The 14,053-nt window shown below is 46.7% G+C and overlaps 1 protein-coding gene across 1 annotated transcript in view; it reads left to right on the top strand.

Annotated features, from left to right (window-relative positions):
- The window catches only part of SLC25A22 (solute carrier family 25 member 22), an 83,138-nt gene that overhangs the window by 36,554 nt on the left and 32,531 nt on the right, over positions 1-14,053 (top strand). Inside the window, exons 2-4 of the mRNA XM_032804124.2 lie at positions 295-411; positions 8,678-8,803; positions 10,315-10,370. Coding sequence (XP_032660015.1) covers positions 392-411; positions 8,678-8,803; positions 10,315-10,370 — 202 coding nt within the window. The 5' untranslated portion in view covers positions 295-391. The remainder of the gene's footprint in view (positions 1-294; positions 412-8,677; positions 8,804-10,314; positions 10,371-14,053) is intronic.

The raw sequence follows: 14,053 nt of genomic DNA, 5'->3' as shown, positions 1-14,053 counted from the left end.
TCCTCTCTGAATAATCTGTGTCTGGGAACTGCTCGCAGGAGTCTCTGGGATTGGGGCCACTGACTTCCCCAGGGTCAGGGACTGGGACCTGGATGCAGGCACTCGCTCAGTCTCTGTCGTCGGAGCGTGTCGTGCTGTGTGCGTGAGGCATTGGCTAGGCATGAAGTACAGACTGGGCAGTCCCTGAGCAGGGTAGGGGAGGGAGCCTGTGTACTCTGCCTACTAAAGTTTGGGCTTTTGGGGGAATGTAAAGTCCTGTTCTCAATCTTGGTGTTTCTCTCTCATCCTTCTCAGGAGAACCTCTCGCCAGGACTGAGGGAGATAAAAAGAAGAAGTTAAGGGACATTCAGGAGGAGCAAATTGATTTTTAACAGGATCCCGTCTGAATTAAATGGCTGATAAACAGATCAGGTAAAAAATTTTGCTGTTCCTTTTGTTAGGAGTAACTGTGGGCCAGAGAATCTCACCTGATGTACAAGACTAGATGATCCGATGATCTCTTCCAGCTTCTAAAATCTGTGACTCTCTTTTCCCCCGCTCCTGTGATGGGGTTCAGGGCACAAGCCAGACCAATGAGGGGCTGTGTCACCACTTTCCCTGCAACCTTGGGTGCCTCACAATGCTTTGCTGCTGTAGCTCCCAACCTGGGATGTTCACAACAAGCCTACAAGCATGCAGGTCACGCCCTGAGTGTCTGTGTTCTAGATACCCCTGGTTCAGTAGCTCTAACCCACACAGCCTGTCTGCAGCCCCACGGTCCCACTCTGGCTTTCACCAGCCTTGGTTCATAGAACCACGGGGTTAGAAGGGGCCTCAAGGGTCATCTAGTGTAATCCCCTGCCAAGCTGCAGGATTTGTTGTGTCTAAACCATCCAAAACAGGTGGCTGTCCAGCCTTCTTTTGAAAACCACCAGTGAAGGAACTTCCACAACCTCCCAAGGCGTCTGTTCCATTCCCCTGCTGTTCTTACAGTTAGGAAGCTTTTCCTGAGATTTAATCTAACTCTGCTATGCGTGTAGTTTGAACCCATTACCTCTTATCCTGCTCACTGTGGCAAGAAAGAGCAACTTTTCTTCATCTTTTTTGTGGCAGCCTTTCACGTATCTGAAGACTGCTGTCATATCCCCTCTTAATCTCTTTTTCCAAAATAAATATACCCAGTTCCTTCTGCCTTTGCTCATAGCTTGCCTTCCATCCCTTTGATCATCTTTGTCGCTCGCCTCTGGATCTTTCCCAGTTTCTCTACATCCTTTCTATACATTGGTGACCAAAATTGGACACTGTACTCCAGCTGATGCATAACCAGCACCGAGTAGAGCAGTACCATCACTTCCTGTGACTTGCATACTGTGCCTCTGTTAACGCAACCTAAAATTACTGCTTGTAGGTTGACCCCAACACACTCATTAGTCCCAAATTTTCCCCAAACCCTGTGCTCTGTAATGTCCGGTCCTCTCCTGGACAGTTCAGGTTCATTTCTTCCTCTGAAGACACACAAGTACATCACTGCTTATTAATTTAACTGGGGTAAATGCCCTTGAAACACAGCACTGAGCTAGTTGATAGTAAAAATATAAACAAATTTATTAACAACAAAAGATAGACGAAGTGATGCCAAGTAAAAGGAATAAAGTTAGAGATAGTTACATGCAAATAAAAGTAAAAACACGTCAAATGTAATCTAGCAAGATACAGGCTTTGTTCAAGATGGTGTCTACCTTCAATCATTTTCCAGAGCCTTGGACCTGGCCTTGGCTGAAGGACCCATCTATCTCAGCATGCCAGAGCTCTGCTTCCTTGTGTCTGTCTAGTGATGAAAGCCAAAGATGGCTTCCGTGTCTCTGCTTATCTCTTCCAGAGTTCAGTGACTTTGTTTCAAGAGACAGGATGACCTCATGCTGTTTTTTCCCTTCCTGTGGCCTTCCTATCCCCCTATATGTAAATAGAGCTTCCATTGTTTTGATTCCACCATGCTTGATTTACGTAGGAGACAAGTAATAGCTGTGACATTCCCTCCTGCCTAGGAGGGAACCTCCTGCTTCTTTTATCTGGACAGTCTCTAAAACATAGTATCGTTCGGTATCCATATTTCCTCATGTAGTGTTAGTCCATACTTTTCACAATGCTCTTAACCACCAGTGTGTCTGTCGTTCACTATCAGAACAGACCTAACTCTAGGCACACAATATTACTGTAGTATAAAAATGCAGTCAGTTGATCCAGTTGCTTATCACTTGGGGTTCAGGCCTCCTGTCTTTATAGACCAGTAAACCTTGGCAATGGATTCTTCTGGAGGTTCTCTCCAAAGTAAAGTTTATTCAAGCTGTCTGGTGAAGGAAGCTCCATGCTTTTTCTTTCCTCCACTTACTAGCTCAAATGCAAGTTGTTCTGTTTCCTGCTATTTCCTCCTCCTGCTGCCTTGATGATCCTGTTTACTGCTTATGTGTCAGTTGAGATAAATACACATTCCTTTGTTCCCTCTGCCATACCTGGTTCACACACATTCAGTCATTATTGCAGCATATATTTATAACTCTAGTACACATCACGTACATACATCACTCAATATTATATGATCAGCAAGTTGTTAGTTTTCAAGTGATACCTCACAAGGCATATTTTGTACAAAGATTATCACAGCAGTTTGTAGCATGTGAATGCAGAGGTGTTTGGTGTCACAACTCCCCTCTCTCCTTTCTTGTGTCCTCTTTCTATTGTCTTTTCCTTTCATCCTGCCCTACACTCCCTACTTCCTGTTTTATCTATCCACCCCCCAGCCACCCAGTTCATTCCTCCTTATTTCCTCCCCTCTCCTTTCGAAGGCTGGTTCCACAACTGGTTTCAATTGGGGTCGTTCTGTTGACTTGAGTACACTAATGTCAAAGGAGCAATGCTGATGGGCACCAGCTTAGGATCTGACATTTTTCTATTAGGTTACTGTTGTGTATTGTTCCCAATCTTCCTCTTCCTATAGCTTAGTCTGTCCATCTAATCATAGGCACCTTGGTGTCCAAGCACTGATGCTACCAGGTTTAAAACAACTAGATGATTTGAGGACACAGCAGGCAGCTTGCAGACTTTGCTGCTGGCTTATCCCAGAACTATTACCTGCCTGAAGGACACTCACAATCTGCAGTATGCTTTGGATTGTTGTGGATCATGCTGTTGGCCTTCCAGGAACCATGATGGCTGGCCCAGCATGGTCCCAAGGGTGAGTGTAGCTTTCTGTTAGTGTGGGCGGGGTTTATACTTTCTGTTCATGAAGTTTTTTCCTGATGAAAGGTGACTGTTGTCTGGCTCCAGAACTTCACTGTAGTCCCATTGTCAGTGCCCCTTCTCTAACACCTGACCTCCCCAATGTGTTGTCTCCCAAGAGCACCTTTGAACAGGGTGGGAGGGCTAGCCTGGGTGAGATAATGGTGTTCTCTTGATTTGGTTGTGTTGATGGTGGGCGAGAAAAGAGCTGCCCTTATTGGGACTTGTCAGGATTGTTCTATTTTTCTGCAAGGCACAGAGAGCTGATGGAAAAGGGTCCCAGGCAGAGCAAACAGCAGCAAGAGAACATCCATTGCATGTTTAACCCCCAAGCGGTGTTTCTCATCCATTAACTGATTCCAGGAGCATTACGGTGTTTGTGTGTATTCTTTCCTTAGTCTGAATTGCAAGCCCAGATTCATCTCTGCTAGGCCACATGGCTGTACGTGCCTGATTGCCCCCATGGAGTGAATCACGTGTGTCAGCAGTTGCGGACTTCAGCCATTGCTCCAGCTGACCAGGCTGGAGGTGGCTATGCACGACGCTTTAATTCTGTGGCAGAGTGGAATACTCCTCTGCATGCTGTCACCCAGCATGTCTTCTCAGCCCACCACTCTGTCCGTGGCAGTGCCGGCACATGGAGCACAGAACGATGAGGAACTTCTCCTAACTCTCTCATATCCTGGTCCTGTATTTTAATCCCTAGAGGGTGATGGGTCTGTTCCCACGTCTGCGATCCACTTGCTGTATAAACTTGTGAAATTATTTAATTTCTGTTTATATTACGGTAGCACTTAGAGTTCCCGAAGGCAGTAGGGGCTGTGCATAAACATGATAAAAGATGGTACCTGCCCAGAAGAATTTACAGCCTAAATAGACAAGACAGAGAGAGGATGGGAGGAAGTTAGTAGTATTGCTATTTTACAGATGGGAAACGAAGTCAAAGAAATTTGAGTGACTTGCTGAAGATCACACAGGAAAATCTGTGGTGGAGCTGGGACTTGAACCTAGATCATCCTAGTTCCACTGCCTTAACCACAGGTCATCCTGCGTCTCTGTGCCTCAGTTTCCCCATCTGTAAATTGGAGGATAATACCCACCTAACATAGGTGCTGTGAAGCTAGATCCATTTGTGAGTGTAAAGTGCTTTGCGATACTCATCTGGGAGATGCTAGAGAATGATTATTTAACATAAGAGCGGCCATACTAGGTCAGACCAAAGGTCCATCCAGCCCAGTATCCTGTCTGCTGACAGTGGCCAATGCCGGGTGCCCCAGAGGGAATGAACAGAACTGATAATCAAGTGATGCATCTCTTGTCACCCATTCCCAGCCTCTGGTAAACAGAGGCTAGGGACACCATCCCGGCCCATCCTGGCTAATAGCCATTGATGGACCTATCCTCCATTAACTTAACTAATCCTTTTTTGAACTGTTTTGACCATGCAAGTCTGTGTGCATGTTCTCTTCTAGGTGGTGATCCTGGAGGAACAGAAATAGATGAATAAGTGTATTGAGCAATGCTTTCCTGCCTTCAAATAACAGGGGTGGGGAGAAGCTTCTCACAGCCGTCACTTGCAAATTGCACATGGCCTCATGCTCTCTGCATGTGTCAGCATGCCCAAGCCTTCTAGTTTGTCCTCTTTTGTGTGGTGGTGCTGGGGTCCACACTGAAATGCGTGAGCTTGTCATGCCTTGTGCCCGTATTCTACTGTATACTGTGCTAGCTGTGGGGCTGGGTTCCTCGCTCCCACTTGGTTTCTTCTTAGCGATAATTTCTCCTTATTGCATCAGATTGCCAGAGTTAGGATTGGGGTTGCCCCAGTTCCCAGTGTGACTCTCCTCGGGATTGTGATTTACCAGCAGATTCTTTGAAATCGCATTTAGGTGTCAGGCTCTCATCCTTCATTAGCTGCATGAACAGATCCAGGCAATAATGTCCTTTGCATCAGCTGAGCTCAGTTCACCTGGCTTTAAATGTTCCCTCTTTTTCCTTTCACTGGTGTCTTGGCCTTGCTTCACTAATGCTATGCCCTGTGATGGAGACCTGTCTAAGGCCAGGTCTACACTACGAGATTAATTTGATTTTAGATACGCAATTTCAGCTACGGGAATAGCGTAGCTGAAATCGAATATCTAAAATCGAGTTACTCACCCGTCTTCACCGCGCGGGATCGATCCGCGCGGCTCGCCGTGTCGAATCCGGAAGTCCGGTCGTCTAGCTGGAGTTCCGGAATCGATCTAAGCACGCTCTGGGATCGAGATATCGCGTCCAGACCAGACGCGATATTTCGATCCCCGAGCAATCGATTTTAACGCGCCGATCCGGCGCGTAGTCTAGACATGGCCTAAGGTACTATCTTTTCTCTAGCCTCATCCCTCAGGGTGGGTCCTACTGGAAGAGTCGTGTGTGAGGGCCCTGAGAACTAGTGTTGAGAAGATGCCAATATAGCTATTGAAAACAGGGTGTCTTCCTCAGGAAACTAAAGCTTTTAAAGGCGCCTCTGCTTTGTGAATGCATTTTAGTTTTTATATATCCTTTTATTTGGGGGTGCACATGTTGGAAATTGTAGATGCAAGATGTTCAGCTTCCTTTGTGACTCTGCAAATGGGAGAGTTAAAATGTCGAACTATTGATTTTTCTGTTTTGCACCTCTGATTTATTGTAGAGGCAATAGGAGAGTACATGTAAACACAGAATGGGGGCTGAGGGTCAGGTGAAAATCTGGTGCCAAGAGAACAGCTCTGCTCTGCAACGTTGAGTGCCCTTCCAGAATGGCACTGTATTGTCTCATACAAAAAGTGCCAAGAAATGGCTCAGGTTCACTTGTCTGATCTAAGGGGTGAAAGGTAGGAGAGGCAGAGCCTAGAGGGCATCTAACCCTTATTTTCCCTCCTCACCGCAGCCCTAGGATTTTATATAGGAGTCTGACTCTTCATATTGGGACATCTCTCCTGTCGTGTGCACCTTTCCAGCCCTGGAATCCCTCCCTGGGATTTTAGCTTTGCAAAAGTTTTATAGTCATGTCGCTGTGCGTGTATAGAAAGCCAAGGTTACTTCCTTCTATACGCTGCTCTGAGGCCTTTACCATGAGGTCCCCCCAACACACATACGTACTGTCTTTCATGGCCTGGGCCTTCTTAATCTCAGAGGGTTTCTATCAGGCTTGTAGCAGAGAGGCAGACCTTCCAGAATACCTGTAGCTGGACAGCTTCTGAAGCCTGGTCTCTGCTGTCGGGCAGCCTTCATCCATTATTGAGCCCTCTGGAATGCATCTGAGCAATGGAGGAGTTAATAGGCCTTTCTGCTCCCTTTGCTTTGCTCCAGCAACTTATCTCTGCCACTTCCTCCTTTCAGAGCAGTGCACTGCTGATGGCCCTGCCTGCTAGCATCCTGTGTGTACTGTCCATTATTCTTCAGAAGGGAGGGGCCTCTGAGGCAGCCACGCGGGATCAGTTGTTTCTCGGTCTGTTTAGCTGTGATCAGGAGTGCTTATCAGTCATCAGTTTAATAGCTGATTTATCTTCTGTTCAAGGGTCTGTATTTTGCCCTTTGCTGGACAGAATGCCCTGGAAGGATCTAATAGGCATCCTCTGTCTCTGACATCAGTGATTCATTAGGTTTTTAAATGTCAGATGTTCCAAGTAATTGAAAGAGTGCTGGACCCTCGCTAAGCAGAGTGGTACATCGGCTTTAAAACTGAGGTGCATGTAGATACCAGGGAGAGCTGCTTAGAAGTAAAAACGGCGGGTGAAAAAGCTCAGGTCAGACCCCCTCCACAATACAGACTGCTTTTGTCCATTTTCTTTACGTGTAATCTCACTCCTCCGTATCCACATGCACTCAGCTTAACTTCTGTCTATGTGGCTCCACTGACTGTTGTGTCACTGATATATCAGGAATCTGATTCCTTGCATGCACAGAGTCTTCTCTGATCACAGGAGCGGTGTTTGAAATGTCTTACTGGTTCTGAAAGTATGTAGGACTAGCCTACCAACGAAGCTCCTTTGCACTGGTCTTTCCCACATGATGTTAGCGGCTGACATGTCATGAATCACTAGTTAGGTGCATGTCTGATGCCAGCTTTCCTATGCTGTTGTAAAACATTCATTTCTAATCCTAATGGTTAGTGAGACATCAGATCCTTTAAACGAGGTCAGTCTACACTGACCCCATTGGTCTGACAGGGCATTGGCTCTTGAGTGACTATAGAAAGCCTTGCACCCTGAACTTTCATTCCCAATGTTTCTATTAGTGGGCCTGGGCAAGTATTTCCCTGAATCCTGGGCCAAAGCAGGTGGATTTCCCCAAATCTGGGCCCATGGCTCTATTTTCTGGCAGCTGTCTGGAAAAGTGGGGCATGTTTTCTGCTTATCTGGCAAAGGCTTTACCTCACTCAGCCCCTTTTGGGTTTCGGAATGAATCCCAAACCACCTGAAGCCACAGCTCAGTGGGGAGTGTTGTATCGCTCAGCAGTGCCACCTGCTGGCTGGTCAGGAGCAGCAAGAGCCAAACCTGGATGGGAGCTCTGCTTGACCTTATGTGCTGGAGGACAGAAGTGATGAGCACTCAGTGCACAGAGAAGGCAAAGAGGAAAGGCACAGACTCTAGTCCTACCTCCTCCGATCTGCTGGTGGGTTCTAGATTTCATTACTAGGTTTCCCCAAATCTACGACAAGAGGTCACACAAAGGGGGCAGCGTCGGACAGCAGCTATGTATAAAGTTTATTTTTTTATATTATGGTCACATCTAGAGACCTTCACAGAGATCAGGGTCCCATTGTTTTAGGTGCTGCACATACACACATATGGGGTGAGCGTGAAACCGTCTAAACAGACAAGGGATAAAGAGTAGGAAGTGGGGATGATAATCCTTCCTAGTTGTGCCTCAGTTCCTCATCTGTCAGAGATTTAATGACTTGCCCAGGGTCATACAAGAAGTCTGTGGCAGAGCAGGGTATCGAATCCAGATCTCCAAAATCCCACTCTGGGCCTCACCCACAAAGCCAGCCTTCCCCTGTGGAGCTGGAAGGATCCCAGTACTGTGTTGCAGGAAGTGATCACAATAAGACTGCTGAAAATGCCTCAAACTATCCCCCTCATTCTTAGTGGCTAGAGCATGGCAATGTGCCTTGTGTGGGGCACCCAGGCACTCTTGAGTCGGTATTTGAGCTTGGATTCCGTGCCTCAGTTTCACCATCTGTAAAATCAGACCAGTAATACCCCCAGTAGAGCACTTTGTGTGTTAAGTGGAAAGCGCCAAGTGCAATATATTATGATTATTTGCTTGTGGGAAGCTTGGTTTATTTCAGCTCATAGCACTCCTGGTGAAGGACCTGGTTCTTTATTCCTCTTTCCCTGTCGATATCTTGTTGCCAATGCATCTGTCTGTTTGTTTTTTCTTCCCCCCCTTCCCCTGCAGTTTACCTGCCAAGCTGATCAATGGAGGGATAGCTGGGCTGATTGGAGTCACCTGTGTATTTCCCATTGACTTGGCAAAAACTCGCCTGCAGAACCAGCAAAATGGCCAGCGGATGTACACCAGCATGTAAGTACTGCCTCGTCCAAACAGGCTCAGCTGGGACCTCCTGATCTGGCTGGGTGGGATTTTCAATTTTCCCTGCCCTCAACACACACTTATGGTGACATCAGCATTTCTAGGAGTTTAACTCTTGTAAAATCAGTCGTCCAAAGGAGCTGTAATTAAAATAAATAAATAACTAGCCCAGGCTGAAACTCCACAGGTAAGGTCCCTGCTGGGTGTATTTTTGCTTGTGTCTTGCATTATATTAATTTTTTCACCCCTAGAAGCAGTGCATTCTCTTGCACCAGAGCTGGGAGGAAGGCTGGGATTATGGTCAAAACATGGCCTGTGAATCAAGAGCTGGGTTCAACTCTCTGCTCTGCTACAGACTGTCCCTGTGAAATTCCCATTTAATCTCCCCCTGCCTCAGTTTCCCAGGTGTAAAACAGGGATAACCATGTCTCCTTTGCTTCATCTGTTCTCATTACAAGCTCTTTGTGACAGAGGCTGCCTGTTATTCTGTGTGTGCAGCGCCTAGCACAGTGGGACTGCGAACACACACAGATGTCTTATTTGTTCAGGCTTGAAATAAACACAGAGTGATGTTTAAACTCAACCAGTAACACGTTTACACCTGCCACTATCTAATGCCAGTCTGATTTACTGGGAAGGGGTCGTGAAGCTGTGGATGGGATAGTATTGTCCCTTGTTAATACTGGCTTGTTGCACAGAGGGGTAGTCGGTTTATAGTTTTCCAAATTCTTTCATGATAGCTCTGAAGGTGACCCTTCTCAGTTCCTTGAGATCCACTCAGTGGAAGTTTGGGATCTGGCTCTGTTCCTGCTGAAGTCAGTGCCAGATTGATTTCAGTGGCAGCAGGAGATGGTGGATTATTCTTAACAGGGAGCCTGGGAGGCTTTTTGGGTTCAGGTCACAGTGCATATGGATATTGTGTTATTGGGGAAACAAGATATACCTGAGACATGCAGTTTTTGCTCAGTGCATATGGGTCTGATCCAAAGTCCACTGTAGACAATGGGATTCTTTCCATGGACTTCATTAGGCATTGGATTGGGCCCTATGCAGTAATTTTTCCACTAGTTTTAAAAACAGCCCCCAACATCCTGAATTCATTAAAATGACAAGGCAGGTTAGGATGGCTGTGCAAAACTTCAGTTTCAAACCCAGCTCTTTATTTTCTTTCCTTGAGCAGATCTGATCACTGAAACGTGTTGTGCTATTGTTTTGGGGCTCCCATCTGGTTAACGAGCAGCTCCTCCAATTAACATTTTTCCCTTCTGAATTTGTAGAAAGCAAATTTGTTTTCTGTGTATGGGGTGAGCCAGTATTTTAAAGCCCCTGTGTGCCAAGGACAGAAGTGCTACTGGGGCTCTCACAATGGTGTCCATGGCTGACGCTCTTCTCCTCTCTGCCTGGACTTTGGCTGACAAACTGTAAAATGCAGATTGCTTGATTAGATTCCTCCCTCTCCACCTTTGAACTCCTGAGGTTTTATCTGTATCTCTTGTTTACAGGTCTGACTGCCTCATTAAGACAATCCGGTCGGAAGGTTACTTCGGCATGTACAGAGGTAAGGGCTGGAGGCAGAGCAGAAATGCAGCATCTGACTCATCCGTCCTGGCCTGAAGCCGTTGTGACCACAAGTGAAATAAAAACAAAGCCACTTGCCTCTCTTTATGGAGTGAGGTATTGGAGGTGCCCTGAACTGGTTGAAAAACCTTGAAAAAGTCTCACCTAAAAACCGAGGACTCAATATACAGAAACATGGGTATTGCCAGGCTGGCTGGACCCCCTGCTTCACCCAGTCCAGTACCCTGTCTGTGTCAGTGGCCAGTGTCAGATGCTTCAGAGGAAGGGAGTTATGGAGTAATATGTCCATAAACTGAGAGGTTGGTTCATGTCCAGAAACAAGTGGGTTTATATCCCTTCCTAAGCCCTTGTTTTGTTATATTTACTATAACTACTACTGGCTGGTCTCATTGTCCATACAGATAATACCTAGCTCTCATGTAATGCTTTCCATCGGTAGGTCTCAGAGCATTTTACAAAGGAAGTGAGTATGTCCCAGTCTTCTCTTGGCCTCAATAATTGGCAATGAGTTCCACAAGCAGGTCACCTCTAGAGAGAACTCCACTGACAAATGTTACTCTTTGTTTTATACATAAAACTTGGAGATTTTCTGGCAGACTGAGACAGCTGTGGCAGTTTCCTGAAGTTTCCAAATAAACTTTATCCTTGGAAGACCTTATGTATTATTATGGGCCTGGAGTGTATGTAACCTCTCGGTGCAGGGTGCGTCGGGAGAGACTTAGGAGTTCAAAAGACCATACTGAAAATGTGCTGGATAAGTATGGACTTTTGGGACTATAAGCTTTTAGGGATTCCTCAGGAAATCCACTTGGGATAGGTTAATGCAAATTCCCAAACTCCGGTTATGCAAAAACCCAGCCCAGAGGAGAGATCTGTCTGTCTGCTGATTACCTATTACAGAAGGCCAAGAACAAAGGCCCAAGCTATATAAAGAAATGGCCGATCTGCCCAGCTGTGGATTTAAGATGGAGGAAGTTGTAACTGCGGGGGAAACCCAGTTTGGGGTTTTGAAGGACTAAAATCTACCAGAGCCCAAGGCTGGAGCTGGGGTGACCTCTGGTGAGCTTTTTAGTGTGTGTTCTAAACTGGCTATGAACAAATTCAGGCTGGAAAGAAGAAAGTTCCTAACTATCAGAGGGGTCAGGTTGTGGAAGAGCCTCCCACTAGGAGTTGTGGGGCCAAACAATTTACGTTGTCTTAACAGAAAGCTGGACAAATTTGGCAGTGGGATTATATGCTGGGGTTGCTTGTGATGAGAGGGGCAAGATTCAGTGGCCTTCCAGTTTCTTATGTTCCTAAAGTTCGTGATTCTGGGCTTTAGTTGGTCACCTGTAGGGGTCAGGAAGGGATTGTGTGTGTGTGTGTGTGTGTGTGTGTGTGTGTGTGTGTGTGTGGTCTCCTTCCTCTGAAGCATCAGGGATGGCCATTGCTAGAGGTGAGACACTGCACAGGATGGGCCAGTGATCTGACATGGCACCCAGGATTCTTTCTCTCAGATGCTAGCTGGCTCGTTTTTTGCCCGCATGCTCAGGGTCTAATTGATCGCCATAGGTGGGGTCAGGAAGGAATTCCCTCCCCCCCGTCAGATTGGCAGTGATCTTGGGGGGTGGAGGGGGTTGGATTTCGCCTTCCTCTGCAGCATGGCATGCAGGTCACTTGCTGGGATTATCTGGGTGTATCTCAATCAATTCACTGCCACTGGACATTGGTGCACCTCGGGTCCCTTTTGTTCTCCGCCTGTGGCACATAATAGCTTAGTCTCCTGTGCACGATAGTACATTGCTCTAATTCTGGTTGTAGGGTTTCCTGTGCAGGTCTTGGGTGGTGCTGGGGGCCTGTGATGTACAGGAGCTCAGACTAAGTGATCTGGTGGTCCTGTGTGGTCTTAAACTCTATAACTGGTATCTAGCTGCAAGTATATGGTGCTATATAAATACCTCAAATATTTGCAATCATCATAGTATCTATTCAGTGGTACAGATAAAGAACAGGTTCTTTAGTTGATTAAGTGAATCCTCGCTCCCTTTGTCAGTGGGACTCCAGAGATCTTTGAGTTTTGCGGCTCCTGGGCATGCTATATCTTGCCAGTTCTTTGTTAGGTTACCAGGGAAACAGGAATACTGTGGTTTGATATAATAAGAACAGTGGATTGGCTGCTGAGAGCAGCCTTCTCTGGCCCAAGTTATTGATGGGAGGAAAAGGGGACGGCAGGTTGGATGCTGGTTACGGATTGGCTGCTGATGATGGTGGCTTTGGGAGCGGTGCCTAGACAGGGAGGCCATTAACCTGACAGAACCTTAGCAAATTTGATCTTAAAGAAATATTCCAAAGCGAATGACATTCACATCTCCAAGGGCTGGATTTCTAGGGTGCTTTGTATCCTTGGTAAATACGTTGCAGCAAACAAGGTGATGTCAGAGCTAACTGGATCCAGCTCTACCAAAGTTGTGTGTTTTTGTTTTTAAATCAGATGTAAAAACACACAGAAGTCATTGTCATCCTGTCAAAACCATGCAGAAACATACCGGTCCAAACTTGCCCCCATGTCTAAGCCTGGATTTGGCCACTGCTTGCCATGCTCTAGGCCACCGGTGGCAGAGTGTTCACTGGTTGGAAGTAGGGAGGTAGTGGTGTTGAGAAATGGCTGCAGTTTCCCCTCTGTTACAGGTTTTCGTGGGAGCAATGTGGCCATGGATGGAGCTTGGTCAGCGCAGCTGGGGTCTCAGCTCTGCCTCTGTTAAGAGGAGAATTCAATTGGAGTGGAAAACAACTGAAAGAGGGCAAGGAGTGTCAAATAGCTTTACGTTCCCCTGCACCATCTTAGAGCAATCTAGCCCCTTGTTCCAAACCCAAAATGCCCTACTAACCCCCTCCTGTGTGTGTAGGAGCAGCCAGCACAGGAGGTGGACTCCTGTTACTCCCAATCTGAGTTATATCTGAGCCAATGATCTAGGGGCGAAAGGCTCCATATCCTCTCCTTGCCAATCCCTAAATCATCCAGCCTGCCACATCCGGCTGTGCTCAAAAGCATGGTGTTTACTGCTGGTATATCTCAGTACCTGACTGAGAGGCAGGGTCCTATGTAGGAGAAAAACAGGAGCTGCAGGATGACAAGGGGCTCTGACAGGTGGCTTTGTTGACTTTAAACAATGCTTCAGTCCAGCTCTACCAACAGGACAAATATTATGGCAGTGTCTGGGCTGCATTCCTGCTGCAGTTGTTTACTGGATGACTTTGGGCAAGTCACTGGGGACTGACCTACATCTAAAACGTAGGTCAACCTAGCTACATCATTCAGGGCTATGAAAAACATCACACCCTGTGCGACGCAGGCTGACTTGTCCCCTAATGCAGATGCAGCTGGCTCGACAGTAGAATTCTTCCTCCAGCTACTGCCTCTCGGACAGGCAGATTAACTATAGTGATCGGAAAAACCGCTTTCGCAAGAAGCATCTACACTACAGCAGCACAGCTGTAGTGCCATAGCTGTGCTGCTGTGATGTACATACCCTAAGTGTCTCTGTGCTTCCATTCCCCATCTGTAATACAGGGGTAATAGCACTGCACTCTACCACGCAGGGGCATTGGGAGGTTAAGTGCATTGAATATTGTGACATGTGGTGGGGGCGGGGCATAAAAGTACCTAATATAGCTAGAGAGGTA

This window comes from Chelonoidis abingdonii, chromosome 4 (genome assembly GCF_003597395.2).
Source record: "Chelonoidis abingdonii isolate Lonesome George chromosome 4, CheloAbing_2.0, whole genome shotgun sequence".
Classification (NCBI taxonomy): Eukaryota; Metazoa; Chordata; order Testudines; family Testudinidae; genus Chelonoidis; species Chelonoidis abingdonii.
The sequence above is the reverse complement of the archived record's forward strand: the minus strand, read 5'-3'. Positions and strand labels throughout refer to the sequence as shown.